The following is a 22,418-nucleotide window of genomic DNA, read 5'->3' as shown; positions in this document are numbered from 1 at the left end:
TTAACAAATACCATCATTATTATCATCATTATTGTTATTATTATGTCTATCTCAGAGCTTAGAACAGTGCTTGGCACATAGCAAGATCTTAACAGCTACCATTATTACTGTATCTAAATTAGAACTTAGAACAGCGCTTGGCACATAGCAAGCGCTTAACAAATACCAGTATTATTAGAAGCAGCGTGGCTCAGTGGAAAGAGCCTGGGCTTGGGAGTCAGAGGCCATGGGTTCGAATCCCGGCTCTGCCACTTGTCAGCTGTGTGACCGTGGGCAAGTCACTTCGCTTCTCTGGGCCTCAGTTCCCTCATCTGTAAAACGGGGATGAAGACTGTGAGCCTCACGTGGGGCAACCTGATGACCCTGTATCTCCCCCAGCGCTTAGAACAGTGCTCTGCACCTAGTAAGCGCTTAACAAATACCAACATGATTATTATTATTATTGTATCTACCTCAGAGCTTAGAACAGTGCTTGGCCCAGAGCAAGTCCTTAACAAATATCACTACTATTACTATTATTAGCCTGTAACCACCCCAGCACTTAGAAGAGTGTGTGGCACCGAGCAAGCGCTTAACAAACACCATCATTATTATTTTTATTATTATTATTATTAGAGACCGCTCCCTCCTGATTGGAATGGTACCGTCCGCCCGCCCCTCGCCCGAAGAGGTGGACGGCCCTGCCTCCCCTCCCCTAGGACGTCGAATGGTCTGGTCCGGCGTGCGCGCGGCCCGCCCCTCCCCGGGCGGTGGAGGGAGCCGGCGTCGTTGCCCCCCCCGCCCCGCGCTCCTCCGCGCAGGCGCGGGCAGCCTTCCTCGCCTCGCGCGCGGCCCCCCATCCGCGCAGGCGCGAGCCGCCCTCCTCCCCTCCCCTCCCCGTGACCCGGAAGCGCTCGGCCGGCCGCCCCGGAAGCGATCGTTCCCTCAGAGCGGGAGGTGGGGAAGGGGGCCGGGCCTTGGTAGCGGCCTCGGCGGGCGGGCCGAGGAGGAGGAGGAGGAGGAGCCGCCGGGGAACGAGGTGTCCTTAGCGCCGGGGCCTGTGAGAGGGAGCGGCGGCGGAGGACGAGGAGGAGGAGATGCTTCTCTTCGTGGAGGTAAGCGGGGGAGGCCCGACGAGGGCGGGCGTGGGGACGACGACGACGACGACGAGGAGGAGAGGCGCCGGCCGGTCCTCCCGCCCTCCCTCCTTCCCTCCCGCCGCCGCCGCCGCCATGTGACTTTCCAGGCCGCACACGCTGCCGGGCCGGCGAGGAGGCTGACACAGCAGCGGCGGCGCCCAGCGGGGGCCCGGCCTTCCCCGCCGCCGCCGCCGCCGCCGCTCGGGGTCTGTATCTGCCGCCGCGTGGAGCGGGAAGCGCAGCGCGTGTGTGAGAGAGGACGGACGGACCCACCCGCTTTGTGGTGGCCGACTGGCGGCCGCCCCTGCCTTTCCCTCCGGGGGTCCCCCCTCCCCCGCCGGTCCCGCCCGGGGCCTCTGGAACCTTCCATGGCGGGCGGGGAGAGGCCGGGTCCAAGACCTGGCCCGGAGTCGCCCCCATTTTGGTGGGGAGCCCGGGCCCGCGGGACGGTCCTCCTCCCCCAACTTGGCGCCCCTTTCCTCCCAACGAGGCTCCTGGCGCCGCTTCCCCAGCCGGAGCTGCGAAATCCCGGCCGCGTGGTGTCGATCTGGGGGCGCGGGAGGACGACGGCGTCTGTTGGGGGGGGGGGTGAGGAGGACGCCCCCCTCCTCTTCATTCATTCATTCCCCCTCTCAGTCATATCGGGCGCTTATTACGTGCAGAGCACCGCACCCGGCACTTTTCAGGACGCCCTCCCCGCGTCTAGTCGATGCCCTTCACCCTCCCTCATGGTCGGGCTCCATCATCCGTCGCCTCCCCCCACGTTTCTCATTAGCGTTTAGCAGATTTTCACCTCCCTCCCCCCACACACGAGGGGGGGGGTCTTCCGTTGACTCTGCGGGCAACGTTTGTATCCCCCCCCGACTGAAAAAGAAGTGAGAAGGGGTGGGGGGCGCTGAATTTGAAAGCCCCGGGCAAAAGCCCCCGCCGGGGGTGTTGGTGGGGCGCGCTAAGCGCTGGGGAGAGGACGCTACAGCGGACTTGGACGGTCCCTGCCCAGCAGAAGTGGATTTGACGAGTTTTCTCCCGAGTTGGCGTCGCGAAAAGTAAAAGTTGGATGGGAGCAGGGGACGGACCGTCGTCTCCCAGGGCCCGCTTTGCCCCCTTAACCGATTTGCCCCACTCGATCGATCTCGATGGAAAAGATTCTAAATCGATTGGATTTCCAATAGGCCTGCAAAGTGGGGGGGGGGGACCCATCCCACAATGGGGTGGCCCCGCCTTTGTTTCTTTTATTCCCCCAGTAGTATTTGTTGAGCGCTTACGAGGTGCGGAGCACTGTAGTAAGCGCTGGGAGTGGACGATGCGGTCTTCCTTTCCCAGCCGTTCCCTTTGGAATGTTGTTCGGAGGCGTCGCCTGTCATTTCCCCCCAAAGCGCCGTGAGTGATTTTTGAAATTTCGGTAGCGAGGCCTGACCTATTTTTCTTTCCTGCCGAATAAAAGCAAGAATGTGAACTTTGGTCATCTGGACAAAAATCCACATTTTTATTTTTCAGGCTTCCAGGCCCCGAGGTTGCCCCCTGGAGGGGGGCACGGTTTCGTTCACCGGGAGAAACTTTTGACAAAGTTCATTTTTTTTCGGCCCCAATCATTTAGCTCTGCCAGGTAGAACCCTGAAAACGTTTAACGAGCAAGTCTTCTCCTTCAGATTAGTCCGTAAGTTCATCCAGCGGGTCGCTCGCATTTATCATCCACTGATAGTGATGTTGGTATTTGGTAAGCGCCTTCCGTGTGCCAGGCACCGTTCTAAGCGCTGGGGGGAGATGAAGGTGATCGGCTTGTCCCACGTGGGGCTCCCGGTCTTCACCCCCACTTTACAGATGAGGGAACTGAGGCACAGAGAAGTGAAGTGACTTGCCCGAAGTCACACGGCGGCAGAGGTGGGATTCGAACCCACGGCCTCTGACTCCCAAGCCCGGGCTCTTGTCACTAAGCCGTGCTGCTTGTCTTATGGTATCTGCTAAGCGCTTACTATGTGCCAGGCATTTTACTAAGCACCGGAGTGGATACAAGCGCGTCGGGTTCGACACGGTCCCCGTCCCACACGGGGCTCACAGTCTCAGTCCCCATTTTCCAGAGGAGGGAACTGAGGCCCAGACAAGTGATTTGCCCAAGGTCACGCAGCAGACAGGCGGCGGAGCCAGGGTTAAAACCCGTGACCTTCTCACTCCCAGGCCCAGGCCCTATCCACTACGCCATGTAGACTCCCAGGGCGCCCGTATTTTAGGAGTCGTCCGGAACAAATCCCAGGGTGCGTGGTGATTTTGAAAATGGCTGTTATTGTAGAGGGCCTGTTCCCGCAGGCAGCTCCAAGGCGAGGAGAACTAGGGAGCCCGAGGAGACCTTGAGGGATTGAAAACCCACAGATGAGCCACAGGCCTCATTTTAGCTCCAGCCCCCCAATCTTCCCCCTACCTTCCCTTATCAGAGCTACTAAAGAGGAGCAAAAATGACCTTTTTAAGCCTTCCCTGGTCACCTTCCCAAGGAGGTGCTAAAGAGGAGCGAAACTGGCCAGAAAGTCGGTAGGAGAAAAAGACAGACAAGGAAACACCAAGGGCAGGATAACCCAGTTGTACGTTGATTTAAAAAAAAAAAAAAGGTGTGCTTCCCTTGTGGCCAGGGAACGTGCCACTTTTTGAATCGGGTTGCACTTAGTACAGTGCACGGGACCAAGTGGGTGCTCGATACTACTACTGCTTAGGTCTTCATAATCATTGTGGTATTTAAGCGCTCATTGTGTGCCTAGCACGGTACTAAGCGCCAGGGTAGATACAGGGTAGTCCGGGCCCTCGGGAGGCTCCCAGTCTTAGCAGGAGGGAGAACGGGTTTTCATTCCCCACTTTGCAGATGAGGCAGAGAGAAGCAGAGTGTCTTGCCCCAAATCACAAAGAGGTAGAGTCGGAATTGGAACCCAGGTCCACCGACACCCAAGCCGGGGCTCTTTCCACTAAGCCACGCTGCTGGTCGGGTCCTCCCCAGGAAACCTGGCAAAATAACCAGGGTTTGTCCCTCTTGACTCGGGAGTGGCGGCTACAGGGGCTTTCGGATCCTCCCCGACCCGACAGAGACTGGCCTTCCTAGGGTCTCCTCGGCTCCGACTCCCAGTGTCCAACCAAGTTAGCGAGTAGCCCGTCCTTGGGCCCCGGTTCCCTATTTTGCTGTCGCGTCCCCCGAATCCCGTGCCTCTGGTCAACCTCTGGTTTCTTGGGAAGTTTAACCCCAAGGGCGCGAGCCCCGACCCAAGAGGTAACCCGAGTAGATGGATGGCTGACGTCCGCCTGGGGGCCGGGAGTTCTAATCTTGGCTCTGCCGCCGTTGCTGTGTGACCTCCCGGGACAGGATTTAACCTCTCTGAGCACTGAAAGGCACGGCGATCGTCGCCCCGAAGCCATCTTAGTACGGTAACTGGATTGCGATGTTTAAAAGAGACCGCACCTCGTCGTACCAGGTGTCGACAGGCAGGCTTGAGGGATGCTTTTCGCGTGTTTTAAGCAAGTCTCCGGCTCGGGCCTCGCAGTTATTCCTGGCCCCGGCTCCTTCGGCGTTCTTCACCTTCCCTCCTTTCCCCGGCTCTCTTCCTCTCCCGTTGCCGCCACCTCTCCCCTTCCCCCCTCCCCCAGCCTCTTCTCAGAGACGAGCGTCCGTCAGAGGTCACTGCCGGTGATCGCGCTTAAGCGTTCGGGTTCCCCGAAGGCGCGTGGGCCCGGGTGGAGCCTAAGCCGGCCGGGAGATGGACGGTTAACTGCCCAAAGTCACCGGCCATCGAGGGCCACACCGGGATTTCTCCTTGAATTGTGATGAATCACCAAGCGCTAACAGCGGCGGCTCTCGGCTCTGCCACGGGCCCGGGTCCGACCGGCCGAATGGCCGTGACCGGGGACCGGAGAGTCCGTGACGTGGGGTGAAAGGGCCTCCCTTAAAGGCTGCCCCTTGCCGAAGCCGACTCGGCTCCGAGCCGGTCGGGCTACCCGGTCCGCTGGGCCCGCGAGCTCCCGCCTCTGCAGTCTGAGGAGGCCGAGGAGGGGCCCCCGGCGGGGAGCGATCAGAGGTGTCGACGTGCCGGAGGAGGAAGTCGGGGCGAGGCAGGGCCGGGGTGGGGCTGGGAGTCGCCGGGGTCAGGACGCCGGGCTCCGGGGGCAGGCGAACCGGGGGGCGAGTTGAGCCGCCGGAAGGTTGGAAGAGCCAGAGATCGCTTCCACCGACTCCGTTGACTCGCCCAGGCGCTCGGTACGGCGTTCCGTGCACGGGAAGGGTTCAGTGAGTACCTTTGGTCCATTAAGGTGACGAGGCATATCGTGAGGACATGCCCCTCCCCCTCCCCCACGGGAGAGAGCTTCCCCCGGCCTCCCCAAGCTCGTCCTTGTCAAGGGCAGGGCCGGGACCCGACTGAGAGGAGCAGACCAATCCCAGGGATGACGGGGACAGAGCGTGGTCTGGACCGTGCGGCGCCCGGTGGGCTTAAACTCGCGGGGAGGGCCGCGGGCCGCCGGGTTTTGGGACAGGCCGGAGCGGGGGGGGGGGGGGTGCGGGGGACGGCGAGGGCGGCCGCCTTTCGGTCCAGATCGCGGCCTCTGCGGATGACGGGAATCCGTGTGGGTAAATCACCCGGGAAAACCGACGGGCTCGCACCTTCCTTTTTCTCCGCCCTTGCCTCCTTGTCCCGTTTTAACCGCCCCCAAGCCGCCCGGGGAGAAGAGTCTGTGTGTGTGACGGGGCGGTCGGGAGAGTTCCTGCGCTCCGAGGTTACCTCGCTCTCGGTTCTCAGAGTGGAATTGGACGGACGCTTTGCTGCCGTTGCCGTGCGCGCCAGGAATCGAGCGGTGGCACCCTACCGGAACGGCAGGGATCGAAAACCCGGGCGTTGGGGTTTTTGGGGCGTCCGGGGCCGTCTCCAAATGTCTTTGGCCTCTCAGTGCGACAGCCCGTGCCGCACACGCGGCTCCTCGAGCCTACTTGCCGTACCTCCGGCTCCTCGGCTGCTTCCCCGCCCACCCCTCGCCCACGCTCTCCCTCCCCCTTCGTATCCGGCAGAGCCCACCGCTCTCCCCCCCCCTTCAGAGCCCTACCCCTAATCTTAGCTCTTCCAAGAACCCTCCCCTGGCTAACGCCTCATTTCCCCCACCCTCTATTCGCCCTCTCCTCTGCACCACCTTACGCACGTGGCTGTTGACCCCGAAAGCACGTTGGTATTCACCCTAGCCTCGTGGCATTGTTGTCCTTATCCTTATTCTCTGCCATTTCCCCTCTCTGTAATTGATTTTAATATCTTGTCGCCCCGCTCTAATTCATGGCGGCGTTTGTTAAACGCTTACCGTGTGCCGAGCTCTGTTCTAAGCGCCGGGGTAGATGCGAGGTAATCAGGGTGGCCCATGGGGGGGCTCACAGTCTTAATCCCCATTTTACAGATGAGGTCACTGAGGCGCACAGAAAAGTTAAATGACTCGTCCGCGCGCGGCTGACAGGTGGCGGAGCTGGGATCAAGCTCCTTACGGGCGGGGATCGTGTCGACCAGCTCTATTGAATGAACTCCCCCGAGCGCTCAGTACGGAATTGGGCCCACGGAGTGCTCAGTAAATACCCCAGATTGATGGATTGATTATAGACACGGTTTGCCGTCCACAAGGAGCAGCGCGTCCGAGCACTGGCCTGGGAGTCAGGAGACCTGGGTTCCGATCCCGGATCTGCCTCTCGTCTGCCGTGTGACCTGGAGCAAGCCTCTTAACTTCTCTCTGCCTCGGTTGCCTCATCTGTAAAATGGGGGTTACGACTGAACTCCGTGTGGGACGTGGAACTGTGCCCGATCTGATGATCGTCTTTCTGTCCCAGTGCTTAGCACGGTGCCTGGCACATAGTGCTTAAAAAATACCTTTTTTTTTTTTAAGGCGTTTACAAGCCTATCCGTTACAGAGAGGGGAAATGGCAGAGTAAAGGTGCGACCATAAATGCCATGGGGGGGTGTGGCTATCGGGTACTTAAAGGGTACAGATCCGAGCGCGTGAGCAGTGTAGCGGGAGGGCGGATGGGGATAGGGCTTAGATGGGGAAGGCCTCTTCGAAGAAATGTGATCTCAGAAGGGCCCTGAAGACGGAGAGAGCGGCAGTCTGCCCCACGTAAACCGGGCGGGGAGTTCCAGGGCCGAGGGTGGAGGTGGGCGAGAGAGACCGACGAGTCCGAGGAACGGCGAGTAGGTTGGCCTCGGAGGAGCGAAGCGTGCGGGCTGGGGTGGAGTGAGAGATCGGCGAGGTGAGGTGGGAGGGAGAGAGAGCCGATGGAGCGCCTGAAAGCCGACGGGGAGGAGTTTCGGTTTGAGCGGGGGTGGGTGGGCAACCGCTGGAAGGCTTTCGAGGAGCGAGGAGACGCGGACTGAACTCTTCTTTAGAAAAGTGATCCGGGACAGCAGAGGAGAGGACGGAGAGACGGGAAGCGGGGAGGTCAGCGAGAAGCTGATGCAGGAGTTTATTGGGTGTGGTGGAGTTATTGGCACCCCCCACCCTGCCCCCCACAAGAATCCACCCTGCCTTCGGCCTGAGGAAGGGGGACCCCGGTACCCTCCCGCCTCCTTCATCTCCAGACAGGTTGGGCTTGACTCCCGACCCCACGGGCCAGTCGGTGCCCGCCGACGGGCCGTAGCAGACGAAGCCTCTGCGAGTCAGGAACGAACGGTTTTCCCCTCAATCAGTCGATCGTATTTATCGAGCCCTTAGCGAGTGCAGGGCACGGTGCTGAGCGCTTGGTAGGAGACAGTACGACGATAAGCGGACGCATCTCCTGCCCACAGGGGTGCCCCGGCCCGTGTCGCGACAACATGCTCCGTGCGCCCCGTGCCCTTCCCCGGGCTGCCCTGGCACCACAGGAGCCGGCCCGGCTACATTTTGACCCAGGGTTGTTCCCCACAGGAGAGGTGGGAGCCTGGGGAGTGGGCTCTTGGAGCTGACGGGCTCTGGGATAATAATAATAACGATAATAACTAGTATTATTACGGTATTTGTTAAGCATTTACTATGTGCCAGGCACCGTTCTCAGCCTTGGGGCGGATGCAAGCAAATAATAATAATTATGGTATTTGTTAAGCGCTTATTATGTGCCAAGCACTGTTCTGAGTGCTGGAGTAGATACACGGTAATCGGGTTGTCCCACGTGGGGCTCGCAGTCTACATCCCCATTTTACAGATGAGGGAACTGAGGCAGAGAGACGTTAAGTGACTTGCCCAAAGTCACACAGCTGCTAAGTGGCAGAGCCGGGATTAGAACCCACGACCTCTGACTCCCAAGCCCATGCTCTTTCCACTCAGCCACGCTGCTCCTTCTGGTTTGGACGTTGGGAAATTGGGAATCGGGTTGGACACAGTCGCCGTCCCTCATGGGGCTCGCGGTCTCGGACCCATTTTGCAGATGAGGTAACTGAGGCCCAGAGAAGCGAAGTGATTTGCCCCAGGTCCCACAGCAGTTAAGTTTCCGAGCTGAGGTCAGAACCCATCTCAGCAGCAGCGTGGCTCGGCGGCAAGAGCCCGGGCTTGGGAGTCAGAGGTCGTGGGTTCTAATCCCGGCTCTGCCACTTAACGGCTGTGTGACTTTGGGCAAGTCACTTAACTTGTCGCCGCCTCAGTTCCCTCATCTGTAAAATGGGGATGAAGACCGTGAGCCCCACGTGGGACACCCCGATTACCTTGTATCTACCCAGTGCTTAGAACAGTGCTTGGCACATAGTAAATGCTAAACAAATGCCAGATTAAATTAAATTAAAAGCCCATGACCCTCTGACTCCCAGGTGTGTGCCATGCCGCTTCTCCCTCACCCCCAGTAGAGCTTTGGAAAACAGTCGCTCTGGAGCAACCCGTGGAATGACTTGGCGTTGAGGGGAACGTGCGCAACCCTCCCGGTTAGCAATGCGCCCTGTTCCGGACCGCCCGGGGCAGGCGAACTCCTCTGGGCGGGGGCTCCTCCCCTCCGTGCCTCGGTGGCGGTCAGGTAAGGCCTCTCCTGGCTGAGTCCCTCCGCCACGGGCCACCACGGAGCGAGGACATTCAAATCAGCAAAGGCTCTGATCATCGAGACGAGAGGGATGGACCGTTCCCCGCTGATTCTCCGTCCTAATACGTGGGTCTGTGGCCTAGTAAAGGGCCGTAATGCTTACCGCAAGGGCCGGGGATGGGAGGGTCCGGGCGGGCCCCGGGTCCTGGGGGAAAAGTGACTAGATTTGAAGCCTCATCTTGGCTTTCCTACCAGGAGCGCCGCCGCCTGTGGATCCTGGGAGTTTTGGGCCCCAAATGCATTCCCTCCCTACTTTGGTCCCGTTGGCTTATTTTTTGAGAAAAATAGACAGCCGGGGCCAAGGAGGTTCTTCGAAAGCCAGAGGGAACCCCCAAAACCTCATTTTAACTCAGAGAATCCCCCCCCTTTTTTTTTGATAGTGGTATTTAAAACGCTTACTAATAACAATAACGTTGGTATTGGTTAAGCGCTTACTATGTGCAGACCACTGTTTTAAGTGCTGGGGTCGATACAGGGGAATCAGGTTGTCCCCCGGGAGGCTCCCGGTTAATCCCCATTTTACAGATGGGGAAACTGAGGCACAGAGAAGTGAAGTGACTTGCCCACAGTCACACAGCTGACAAGTGGTAGAGCCGGGATTCGAACTCATGACCTCTGACTCCCAAGCCCGGGCTCTTTCCACCGAGCCACGCTGCTTCTCTAAATTACTATGTGCAAAGCACCGTACTGAGCGCTGGGGGAATACAAGGTGATGAGGTGGTCCCACGTGGGGCTCACAGTTTTAATCCCCATTTTACAGAGGAGGGAACTGAGGCACAGAGAAGTGAAGTGACTTGCCCAAAGTCACACAGCTGGCAAGCGGCGGAGCCGGGATTAGAACCCACGACCTCTGACTCCCAAGCCCGGGCTCCTTCCGCTGAGCCACGCCGCTTCCGTACTATATGCCAGGCCCTGGGGTAGGTACAAGTGAATCGGGTCGGACACCGTCCACGTCCCCCATGGGACTCACGGTCTTAATCCCCATTTGAGGTGAGGTCGCCGAGGCACGGAGAAGGGAAGTGACTTGCCCAAGGTGTCTCGGCCGGCATGTGGCAGAGCAGGGATTATTCGTTCAATCCGTTGGGTTTATTGAGTGCTTACTGAGTGTAGAGCACCGTACTAAGTGCTCGGGTGAGTACAGAATACTAATAAACAGGGCGCGCTCTCTGCCCGCGGCGAGTTTACAGTCTAGACGGGGAGACGGGCATTAAGAGAGAGAGATAAATTACAAATGTGGACACAAGTGGTGTGGGGCCGGAAGGGGGGATGAAGAAAGGGAGCAAGTCAGGGCGACGCAGGAAGGGAATGGGAGAAGAGGAAAGGAGGGCTTAGTAAGAAAAGGCTTCTCGGAGGAGATGTGCCCTCAGTAAGGCTTGAATAATAATAATAATAATGGTATTGACGCTTACTGGAGAAGCAGCAGTGGAAAGAGCATGGGCTTGGGAGCCAGAGGTCATGGGTTTGAATCCCGGCTCTGCCACTTGTCAGCTCTGTGACTGGGGGCAAGTCACTTCGCTTCTCTGGGCCTCGGTTCCCTCATCTGTAAAACGGGGATTAAGACCGTGCGCCTCATGTGGGGCAACCCGATGACCCCGTATCTACCCCAGCGCGTACAACAGTGCTCGGCACATAGCAAGCGCTTAACAAATACCAACATTATTACTATGTGCCGAGCACTGTTCTAAGCACTGGGGAAGATACGGGGTAATCAAGTTAATAATAATAATAATAATAATGTTGGTATTTGTTAAGCGCTTACTATGTGCCGAGCACCGTTCTAAGCGCTGGGGTAGACATAAGGGAATCAGGTTGTCCCACGTGGGGCTCACAGTCTTAATCCCCATTTTACAGATGAGGGAACTGAGGCACAGAGAAGTTAAGTGACTCGCCCACAGTCACACAGCCGACAAGTGGCAGAGCTGGGATTCGAACTCATGAGCCCTGACTCCAAAGCCCGTGCTCTTTCCACTGAGCCACGCTGCTTCTCTAGTTGTCCCAGGTGGGGCTCGCAGGAGAATCCCCATTTTACAGATGAGGTAACTGAGGCACAGAGAAGTCAAGTGGCTTGCTCAAGGTCACACAGCAGACAAGCGGTGGAGCTGGGATTAGAACCCACATCGTCTGACTCCCAAGCCCGGGCTCTATCCACCAGGCCACGCTGCTTCTCAGGAGCACGTTTTCCTTGGGATACTCCTTAACCCCCACCCCCTTGGGGGATGAGAATGCTGATGTTATTTATCTTTTATCTGCCTACCCCTTGCGGGTAAATGGGATGGTGACACCGAAGCCCTTTTTTTTTTTCTCCTAAACCAACAGTAAGGCACCTTATGGCAGCTACTGACCCCGGGTGCGCACTCTTCCCAAATCACAGGACTCTAAGTATGCCCCACTGTCAGCCTGGCGGCGGAACTTGCCCGAAACGTACGTCGATGGCCCGCGCCCGTTGTGCCCGTCACACAGAGACTTGCTTTCGTCGGCCGAGCAAAGCCGGGCGCCAAGTGGTACGCTAAGAGGGCTTTATTGTGGGGGAACGGAAACGTGCCCTTCTCTCTAATTCTGGGGCGGGGCCCCGGGGTCTCCAGGGGCGCGTTGCGAGGGCCGGGGGCGGCCTCTCCCCACGGAATAGAAGTGGTCGATGAGACGGGAGGAGATGGCCCCGCCGCTTCTGGTTTTTGGAGACGGCAGTTCAGAGCCGTTGGACTGGATGTTAGGCGACGCAGTGCGGTCGAGTGGATAAGAACACGGGCCTGGGGGTAAGAAGGAACGGGGTTCTAATCCTGGCTCCATCACTTTTCTTGGAGACCTTGGACAAGTCACTTGTGTACCTCAGTTTCCTCATCTGGCAAATGGGGATTAAGACTGTGATCCCCTTGTGGGACATAGACCTCTTGCATCTACCCCAGCGCTCGGTACGGTGCCCGGCACACAGTAAGTGCTTAACAGGCACCACAGTTATTATTGTTGTTGTTATTACCACCACACCGGGAGTAGGTGGCCAGGACCCACTTAGTGCCCGGATGGCAGCTGTCTGATTGCATCGTGGGGAAGAAATCACCGGAGACCCGAGAGACGCTCTCTGCTCCGTCCGGTGACCCCTTGGTAGCCCCGTCGGGCGAGGCGAACGTTCGTCTCTTGGCTCCGCCTGCGGGGCCGATTCGGCAGACCACGGCCTCGCTTTTCCGGCCGGCCCATTTGCTTCTGCGGGCATCACCCCCAGGGGGTGGGCCGGGGATCGGTCACTGGCGGGTTACTGGGCCACCTACTGCGTGCGGAGCCCGGGAGAGTTAATAGACGTGCTCCTTCCTTTCAAGGAGCTCACAGTCCGGCCGAGGGGAGATGGACAGTAAAGTAGATTATTCGGGAGGAGGAGGCGGCGGAGTAGAAAGAGATGGAGATGAGTCCGAAGGGAGGCCCCAGGTGCACGGAGGAGGTGGAAGAATTCAGTGGAACCATTCGCCTGGCTCTGCTCTGCTCTAGGGCTCTTCTAGAAAGTTTGGAGGGGGGGGTTCAGAGGAGGTTTTTGGGCATCCCACTCTCAGGGTAAAATAATTTGGTTCCTCATGTTAGATTGCCTTTTCTGTCACCCAGTGAGAGCCACTGGTTCACGTGGAAGTGAGGCAGGGCGGGGCCGCGGCAAGAGAGGGAGGGAAGAAGGTCGGGAGGGGGTGACGTACCTTCGCTAAACCCTGGTGGTCCCCGGCGGGAGAGCGTTTGCTCCCCGGCGGCAGGCGTTGGCAAGGATCTCCCCTCCCGAGTCCTTTGCTCGCTCTACGGGGCCAGAGGGAAGGGAGCGGGGCGAGTTCTGCCTCATCCCCGTGTGGCTCCCGCCCAGGATTTGCCACCCCGAAGGTCTGTCCCAGCCCGGGGCGTGGGCTCCTTCCAACGGGGACCGAGAGCTCACCCCCCTCCCGGCTTTCCGTCTGCTTCTGAGAAAATCCTAGGGCTCGTTTCTTCGGGGGACGGGTGATCCCAGGTGGGAAGAGAGAAGGGAGAGTCCCGGTAGCCCCGGTGGCACCACGGGGGTCTTCTGGGAGCAGAGAGTCCGGCGGCGTCATGGATTTCACGGAGAATAAACCAGCAGCTCATCGGATCAGTGTTTGTGTCCTGCCCGGGCCCAGGCTTGGTCGTTCCAGGCCCGGAGCTATTTGGGCAGGACGCTTTTGGAACGCTGATTAACCCGCCTATCGGTTGGGGCTTTGGTGCTGGCAGGCCTTCCTCATTCTTACTAGGCCGGTACCCCTTCCGGGGGGCGGGGAGGGGGCGTCCCGCAGTTGGAGGGCTTAGTCCCGTCGCTCGGCGAGCCATCGCTCTTTAAAGCGGTGGCTCTCAAGAGGGACCCGGAGAGGCCAGCCGATGAGGCCCTTCGATCCGCGCTTGCGTTCTTGACCGCTTCGGCAGATTCTTCGGGTTTAGGTTAGCTCGCCTGCCTCCGGGATCCCCAGAGGAACCTCCCTCCCCTTCCCTTCCCCCGGGCCGTCGCGGAAGAGCCAGCCCCTCCGCCGAGTTTGAGATTCAGTGAGGAGGGGGTCCGGCGGCTCACCCGCCGCTTCTTCGCTCTGTCCCCGGCCCACCTGCCCCTTCTGTGCTCAGTTCACGGGCACGGAAGAGGCTCCAAGATGGAACTGGTTTGGCTCGTCGTGAGAGAACCAGGAAGGGACAGGCGCCAGCTCCAGGAGTGGGAGGTCACCGGCTCCTGAGCTTTTGGTGGGGGGTCGGGGGGGGGGGGGGGGCAAGTTGCTGGCCTAGCCAGAGTCAAGGTGAAGCTTGATTCCCAAGGACTCCGCTCTCTTGGCACCCACCCCGGCCAGAGCGCAAACTTTCATCATGCCAAATCACTGCCTCTGACTTCTGTCTGACTGAGCGAGGGGGTGGAGAATTCCTTGTCTCCTGCAATTCTAAAACGCTCCTGGCAAAACCGTGGAGCTCGGTGACCCAACCTGACCCTCCTGTTACTTGGCTTAATATCTGGGGGGCGGTGGGGTGGGGCTCTCTAAAGGAAGTGGCACCTCATTTGGTTTGGTCTGAGTGTTTACTGTGAGCAGAACACCTTACTAAATGGCCGGGAGAGTTCGACAAAGTTGTTCGACACCTTCCTTGCCCACGAGGAGCTAGAGGCGGATGGGGGAGAGGACCTCCCCCTCCCCCCCAGCCCATCTATTGTGGCTCCTCATTTGAAAACCCCGATGTTTTATTTCTTTTTCCGGCTCATCGGGCTAAGGAGTGGTGAAATCCCCTCAGACTCTGGGGGAGAAGGCAGTGGAGGAGACAAAGAAAGATCTCGCCGGAATGTACGGAGCCTGCCACTTACGTGATGCTCTGTGGTCTGATGTTCCCAGGAGTGAGATCCTCAGCACTGTCCCGGTGTGTCCATGGGGGAAAAATGGTTGAGGCTCCCCATCTTGGAGCAACCCTGTTCCGACTGTGCCTTTTTGCCTCGGTTACCTCATCTGCAAAAATGGGGATTAAGATTGTGAGCCTTATGTGGGACATGGACTGCGTCCAACCTGATTAGCCTGTACCCACCCCGGCGCTTAGTGCAGTGCCTGGCCCATAAGTGCGTGTTTCACAGATACCATTTAAAAGAAAGAAAAATCAACCGTGAGCAGAGAGACGTCAAAACGTTTCGCTTTTCGGATGCTCGACTTCCCCAACTTCTTCCAGAATGCGTGTTTCCACTGGGCACTGTGGTTAAGAAACGCAGTCAGGCAGTCGGGTCCTGCCGACATCACGCCCCGGTCTGGGTAAAACACAGAAGTGATATTGGAAGAAGAGGTTTCGCGCCGGGGTGCGGGTGTACCTGAAACAGAGCGCGTCACGCCCGAGGTGAGCAGAAAGACGAGCGATCGATCCGAGAGAGGGAGAGGCTCCATTCAGCTCGAGGGAACGGAATCCTCCTCTTTGGCCAACGGGTAGCTCTTTCCGTCCTCGGCTGATTCAGCCGTGGGTCTGCCCGGACGCTTCCTTGCAGCGTTCTGCTCCGAGGCACGTTTGCTCACTGCTCGAAATGGTGGAAAACGCGCCCGGACCTTTGTGGTCTGGGACGGGGCGGGAGGTGGTGGTGAGTGGGAAAGAAATCAGATGAAAGAATCCGGGGACGTCGTGAGAGACCAGATGTGTGAAATGTAAGCTCAGCCTAGTGGAAAGGGCCCGGGCGTGGGAGTCAGAGGACCTGGGTTCTAATCCCGCCTCTTCCACGTGCCTGCTGTGAAGCGGGGCAAGTCACTTCCTTTCTATGAGCCTCAGTTCCCTCATCTGCAAATTGGGGGTTCGGTACCCGATCTCGTTCTCATTTAGACCAACGGCCCCATGTGGGAGACTGTGTCAGACCCGATTGTCTCGTTTCTAGTACAGTGCCGGGTAAATGCTTCATACGCCCCGATAAAGAAAGGAGGAGGGTGACGAGGTGGAGTTAACTCAGAAACCAGGGATGTGTCCTCTGAGAAATCACTTCCCAAGCAGCCCCGCCCCCCCAATTTCAAGGGTGGGCTCTCTTTAAGCCCCCCATATTGCTGACCCACCCCGGAGGTGAGTGTGGCAGGAGGGAAGGAGTGGGTAGGGTATGTTGGGAACCTCCCGTCTCTCCCCACTCCAGTCCGTACTTCATTCCGCTTCTTGGTTCATTTTTTTACAAAAACGCTGGGGACATGTCACCCCAATCCTCAAAAAACTCAAGGAGCCGGCAGCCGATTGCGGGGGAGCGGGCGAGACAGACACGGGATAATCTGCGGATAGGAGGAAGAAGGGATGGAGAGATGCGGATCTGGATAAGCGATTAAGTAATAGGGCGTGTAACTCGATCCGGGCTTAAGTGCCGGCCCCTGGTCGTGAGCGCCCAAGTGCCGAGGTGGCAGCCGAGAGGATGGGACGCAGGGAAGAGGACGGTGAATCCGGCTAAGGCTTCCCGGAGGAGGTGGGATTTCCCAAAGGATCTGAAGACGGGGGAGGCCGTGGTCCTGAAGGCTTGATCGGGGAGGGGGAGGCCTGAGCCGGGGATCGGAGAGGGAGGAGTGGAAGCATTGATCGACACCTCCCTCCCCCAATAATAATGGACTTTTTTGTTAAGCGCTTACTATGTACCAAGCACTGTACTAAGCCCAGGGGTAGATACAAGATTATCTGGTGGGACGCAGTCCCTCTTCCACAGTCTAATTAGGAGGGAGAAGAAATATTGACTCGCTATTTATGGGGAAGGAGCGTGGCTGAGTGGCAAGAGCCCGGGCTTGGGAGTCCGAGGAAATGGGTCCTAATCCTGCCTCCGCCACTTGTCTGCCGTGTGACCTCGGGCAAGCCGCTTAACTTCCCTGTGCTGCGGTTACCTCATCCGTAAAATGGGGAGCAAAACCGTGAGCCCCACGGGGGACGACCTATCTTGTAACCGCCCCAGCGCTTAGAGCGGTGCTCGGCACATGGTAAGCGCGTAACAAATACCATCATAGTAATAATAATTTTCACTTCTCTGAGGCCCAGAGAAGCGAAGGGATTTGCCTGAGGTCACACGGCGGGCAAGTGGCAGAACGGGGAGGAGACGCCAGGTCCCCTGACTCTCAGGCCTGACCTCTTTCCACCAGCCCAGGCCGCTTCCCACAGGAGGGGCGTATGCGGGGTGATCTTTCAGGTAGAGGATGTCGCCAGTGGGGTGAAGCCGTGCTTAGCACAGTTGGCGCTCGGTAAATAGCACCGATAGAGGCGGGAGCAGCGAAGTCCTGGGTTCAGGAGTCGCGGCTGGGCGCCGAGGGGCGTCTCGGACGGGCCCGGGGTCTTCTGACTCGGTGCCGCTCTTCCCCGACGGTTCAGCTTTGGGACCCCGGTCCCTTCCGGCCGCACGAATGGAGTGGTCTGAAAGAACGGAAGGGGCGGAAAGTGCGTCTCTCCCCTCCACACCCTCCTCCCGCCCCTCGGTTTAAACGGGAGCGCCTGGGCAGAGGTCCCCGGTCCCGGAGGTCGGCCCGCTGGGGCGCGTTCCCCTCCTCCCCCCAGTCGAGCCGGGCTCTGTCTCCGGTGCCTTTCTGACCCGGCTGCCTTTGTCTCGATCCTCTCAGCAGGTCCCATCCAAAGGAGCCGGCCTAAACCCCAACGCCAAAGTATGGCAGGAGGTTCCTCAGGGGAGTTCTGACGCGGCCCCAGCGACTCATGGAGCAGAAAGCTCTTGGCAGGAGCCAGCAGCCACGGCCGGGCCCCGTCCCGAGGGTAAGGCGGCCCCGCGGCGGGAGTCCGGGCGGCCGTCGGGGAGCCGGAGGCGGGGGGGGGGGGGGGGGATGCCGCCGCCAAACCGTCAGGGGGCATGCCGGGGTGATAGCGCTCGGCCTCAGAGCCGCGGGGGCGAGCGGCCAAGGCTTGTGGAGGGAGCTCAGTTCTGGGGGGTCTGGAGAAGTCGCAGGCGGAACCGGCCACCTGGGGTCCGTTCCGAGGGGTGGAAAGGCACCGGCCGCGCTCGCTCGGCCGTCCGTTGGACCCTAGCTCCGGAGCGCCGGGCCGTGGCGGTCCCCCAGGGGAGAGGACGGAGGGCCCGATGATGACCAAAGTATCGCGCTAAGAGGGAAGCGAGCCCATTCGCCGTGCAGAAATGGGGCTGACTTCTTCCACTCTCCCTCTCGACCGCTGTTCCTCCTTTCCTCCTGTGATCTCTGCTGCTTTCCCTCCTCCCCATGGCTGCACTCGAGTGGAAACTCGTCCCAGTGAATGGCAAGATTATGAGATCTGAGGGCCCTCCCCCGGGGGCGCCGAGTGCTCCTTAGCCTTCCTCGGGTCGGGGCGCCAGACGGGCGGGGAGGCTTCCCTTCGGCCGGCCCGACGGGCAGAGGCCCCTCACCTCGGGACGGCCCCCCGCCACCGACCCATTTCCCAGCCGACGACCCCCCTCGGGGCTGAAAATCGGCAACGCCGGAGGGAGGAGCTCCGCCGGCTCTGCCCCCCTCCCGGCGCCGTGATAGCATCCCTCGCTACCTCAGACAGTGCTCTGAGGACCAGTGAGCCGATTCCTCGGAAGGAAAGCGGGAGCATCCTGGCAAAGCGGACAGAGCCGGCGCGAGGAGCCTCCTGGAGATGAGGCCCCTCTGGGCCCCCGGAGCCGACGCGAAGCTCGGAATCGCGCGGCCCGATGGTGTCCCCGAGCTCGCCGATTCACCTCCCCGGCCGGTCTTGTGTCGGGCGTGGGGATGTGCGCGCTCCGGGCCCGTCCGTCACTTCTCTGGGCCTCAGTTCCCTTCATCTGTAAAATGGGGATTAAGAGTGTGAGCCCTATGTGGGACAGGAACTGTGTCCAACCTGATTAACTCGTATCTACGCCGGGGCTTAGAGCACTACGTGGCCTATAGTGAGCGCTTAACAAATCCAATAATGTTAAGAATTCCAAAACACCCGTCATCATCAGCGTTCACACTTCAGTAGGCGTCAACCTTCCTGGTCTCTCATCCACGGATCTTGGCCGTCAGCACTGTCTGTGGGGAGTCCGGTGGGAGGGAGGCAGATGGGCAGAGCTACGGGGCAGAGGCGCACGACGCCGGTCCCTGTTGGGGTGGGGGCTCCGGGTTGCAGGGGTGCCGCCGGAAAGAGGAGCGAGGTCCAGCTTTCGAGGCTCCCTACCCACCCCCCCCCCAATGGCTCTTCGGATCTCCTGCTGGGGTTGCAGATAGTCCCACCAGACCCCCAGTTCTGGGGCCACCTTGGGGGCAGGGGCCCCCGAGGAAGCCTGCTCCCGCACTTCCCTGTCATCTAGCGAGGCCTGGTGGGAAGAGCCGGGGCCTGGGAGTCAGAGGACCTGGGAAGCAGCGTGGCTCAGTGGAAAGAGCCGGGGCTTCGGAGTCAGAGGTCATGGGTTCCACTCCCGGCTCTGCCACCTGTCAGCTGTGTGACTGTGGGCGAGCCACTTCACTTCTCTGTGCCTCGGTGACCTCATCTGTAAAATGGGGATTAACTGGGAGCCTCACGTGGGACCACCTGATTCCCCTGTATCTCCCCCAGCGCTTAGAACAGTGCTCTGCACATAGTAAGCGCTTAACAAATACCAATATTATTATTATTAATTCCGACTCCACCTGCTGCGTGACCTTGGGCGAGCCGTTTAACTTCTGTGCCTCGGTTTCCTCTGTAAAATGGAGATTCAGTGCCCTTCCTCCTACTTCGGCTGATTCCGTGTGGGATAGGGACCGTGTCCAACCTGATTAACTTGTATCTACCCCAGCGCGTAGAACAGCGCTTGAGGTAAGCGTTGAACAAATACCATTGTCAGTGTCGTAATTATTATTATCGTTGTTGGTATCCTGGGCCTCTAAGGGCTCTCCTCTCTCTGTCCTGCTACGGAGCCTCTCTCCTCCTTCGCCAGAAAGAGCGGGCAGAGCTGGCAAGCTGAAGGGTTTTTGGTGGAGAAACGAAAAGGGCGGAAGTCACTTTGAGCGGGTACCTGACGGGAAGCAGATGAAGAGTTGACTTTCTGTGTCCAGATGGGTCCTTTTGGGCAAATATCAGTTTTGCCCCATTCAGATTCCCGCTAAATTCAAAGGAAGTCCAACACCTTGTTCCCACAAGGTGTAGAGTGGCGACCGCAACCTTTCACTTCCTCTGCCCGCTTAAGGGAGGATGGCTTGGCCCTGCCTGTCCGGGCCTGTGTCCGAAACGGTAGTCACTTGGGTTAAAGGTGCCACCCTCCAGATCGGACCCGATGGGTGAGTCTTCTGGCTTTTCTCTGAAAGGATAAGGCTTTAGTTTAGGTTGACTAACCCTGACAGGGCAGAAGACTCCCAACACCCACACGATAAATATTTACTTTGTCACGGTACCAAACTGCTGTCAGAGCGTGAAGAAGGAGGCCCAAACGTACGTGTCCCCAGAGCCGAGGGAGGGGGCTGGCTACAACTCGGGGGTCCCGTGGCTCGTCCAAGGGGTTCCGCGCCCTCGAGGTCGCGAATGCCTTCCGGACGTGTCGGCTGCGAGGGTCTCGGGGTGCACGGGACCCGAGGCGGGCCGGCGTGGCCCGCGCAGCGCCGGTCGGTCCGTCGGGGGCGTCTCGGACCGCTCCACGTCTCCGCTTCCGTCCGGAGGCCGAGCCCCGGGTAGCGGCCGATGCCGACCCGGCCCAGTCTGGCCCGAGCCTCTGTCCTCCCATGGTTAGTTGTCCGCGACGTTCGACAAGGCGCCGGCGGGAGGGCCGACCTGCCTTGTCCCAAAACACCAAGTAACGGAGCTCCACGAGGCCCATCTCCATCTAGACCTGGCGGTTTCTGGGAGAGGTTCCCTGCCTGGGGGCTCACGGGAGCTGTGAGCGGGCTAATTGCCGGGTGGAGGCACCCAACTTTCCTCGTTTTTTTTTTTTTTCGATGCGAAGACCCGTACCTGGAGAGTGAGGCAGAAGGTTGCGGGTGGGTGGCGAGGGAAGCTCCTGCTTCCTGGGGCAGCTCCTGCGGGGGATTTCCAAAACCCCCAGAGGCTGCCCGTCTTTGGCCAGAGCTCCTCCTGGAGTACGGGGAAGCCCCGCGAAAGAGGGGTTGTGCCCAAGAATGCAAGTGTCCCCACTCGCGCTCGCTTACAGTAAGAGACGCGGGGGCCATTTTAGATGCAGAGTCCCCAGGCGAGTGATGGGGTGCCGGCCCGCCTCCAGCTCGAAACCCAACCTGCCGTTCTTGTTGGGTCCGGCCAGGGGGACGATGGCGGAGGAGGGAGACTGAGGGCCGCCGAGGCCGGTGCCCAGCCAGAGCGAGGGGAGTCGGGGTCGTTTTTGTCCCCTGACATTTCCTCTTGCGTACGGCTGCGAGTGATCTGCACGAGCTGACCTTCCCCACGGGGACAGCGGTCAGGGCGGCCCCCCGCCGCCCACAGCTGACCGCGAGGCCGCTCCCGAGCCGGGGTCGGTAGCAGCGGGAGGAACCGGGGAGCAAGGGGGGCTTTCCGTGGGTCGTCGTCCTGGGGTCCCCCTGACGGCCCCGTCTTCCAAACAGGGAGCCCGGAGATCGCAGACGGCAGCTGCAAGGAGTATGAAGTGATGTATTCCCCGTCCTGTGACGCCCCAAGGAACGGCCCCGGAGCGGAAGACGCGGCCGCCAACGGGATGGTCCTAGCCGCCGAGGAGCTCAGTTACCCAATTTATGATGTTTCCGGTAAATGGCCGCGGCGCGAGCTAAGAGGGCCCCGCTTCCCGGGCCCCCCGAGGCTGTCGCTCTCCAGTCCCGGGCCGCCCCGGGGTGCCCCCGCTTCTCCCTACACTGTAAGCGACCGTGCCCGGGAATGATGGTGGGCATTTGGGCCGGGGAAACCGAGGCCCCCCATCACAAGTCACCCCTCCTGCTGGGCGAGGGGAAGCTCCCCTCCCCGGTCCGTTGGACGGTGACACATTTTTCCTTTAGTGTTCCACGGGATCCAAATCCCCCTCTTCCCCCCCAAATCCCGCCGATTCTGGGAGACCCCTTTGGTTTGGAGAGTCAGGAGGAGGCAGAACCGGGGTCAGGGGCAAGGGCACTTAGCCGCTGTCTCCCATTTCTTTCCCCGGACCGAAGGGCGGCTACCGCCTGGCCTTGCCCCGGCCAGTGCCGATGAGATCACCGGCCCTTTGGAAGCCATCACCCGTCGCCCGCCTGGAATCCCGGCTAATTGGGACGGAACTAGCGTAGGCAACCCGACTGGGACGGGAAGCGGAGCGGAGCCGAGTCGGGACGGGATCCCGTCCCGACGAAGCCGTGTGGCTACCCGGGCCGGCCCCCTGGAGAGCGGGGCTTCCGCCGACGGACCCTCCCGCTCTTGGCCTCCCACCCCTTCGGAGGTGCCAAGGTCCACGCTGGTCTCTGTCCGGAGGCTGCCTGACTGGGCAAGGGTTTCTGGGCGTGGCGACGGCGGGGCTCCAGGCCGGCCCGTCATGAGGGGCCCGCATTGGGAGGGTAGGGGCCTCTGGGGAGATCCTTCCGAAGGCCCAAAGCGTCTCACAGAGCCTCCGGGCCCCCTCGACGATGAGGCCAGCAGCTCCTAACGGACCCTCCTTTGAGAGAATTGGGCTTCTTCAGCCTCAGATCCCAAAGCGATAAGGTGTCCGGGCCTCGGAGCGTCCATCACGAGAGTTGACGGGCCCCGGGGGCCGCCTGATAGAAGAGGCTGAGGCGAAAGGGGCCCCCTTGGGCCACTTCGGAATGGGGGAGCCGGGGCTGCTGCTAAAACACGGACCCCAGATCGTTCGTACTCTCTGGGGGATTTATGGGGTACCTGCCGGGCACAGGGCGCCGCAGCAGGTGCATTAACGGGGCGCTCCTTCTGGCGGGGTCCCTGGCCCTGCATGGGGAAGTGGGGC

At 59.9% G+C, this 22,418-nt stretch overlaps 1 protein-coding gene and 1 non-coding gene across 2 annotated transcripts in view; both read left to right on the top strand.

Annotated features, from left to right (window-relative positions):
• Positions 1-997: 997 nt before the first annotated feature.
• The window catches only part of LARP4 (La ribonucleoprotein 4), a 36,859-nt gene continuing 15,438 nt past the window's right edge, over positions 998-22,418 (top strand). Inside the window, exons 1-3 of the mRNA XM_029073831.2 lie at positions 998-1,094; positions 17,191-17,338; positions 21,082-21,240. Coding sequence (XP_028929664.1) covers positions 1,077-1,094; positions 17,191-17,338; positions 21,082-21,240 — 325 coding nt within the window. The 5' untranslated portion in view covers positions 998-1,076. The remainder of the gene's footprint in view (positions 1,095-17,190; positions 17,339-21,081; positions 21,241-22,418) is intronic.
• Positions 17,821-17,899, top strand: MIR1357 (microRNA mir-1357). Its single transcript, NR_034719.1, has one exon. It is a non-coding gene; the product is annotated as a microRNA mir-1357 (primary transcript).

The sequence above is a fragment of the Ornithorhynchus anatinus genome, chromosome 10, assembly GCF_004115215.2.
Source record: "Ornithorhynchus anatinus isolate Pmale09 chromosome 10, mOrnAna1.pri.v4, whole genome shotgun sequence".
Lineage (NCBI taxonomy): Eukaryota > Metazoa > Chordata > Mammalia > Monotremata > Ornithorhynchidae > Ornithorhynchus > Ornithorhynchus anatinus.
The sequence above is the reverse complement of the archived record's forward strand: the minus strand, read 5'-3'. Positions and strand labels throughout refer to the sequence as shown.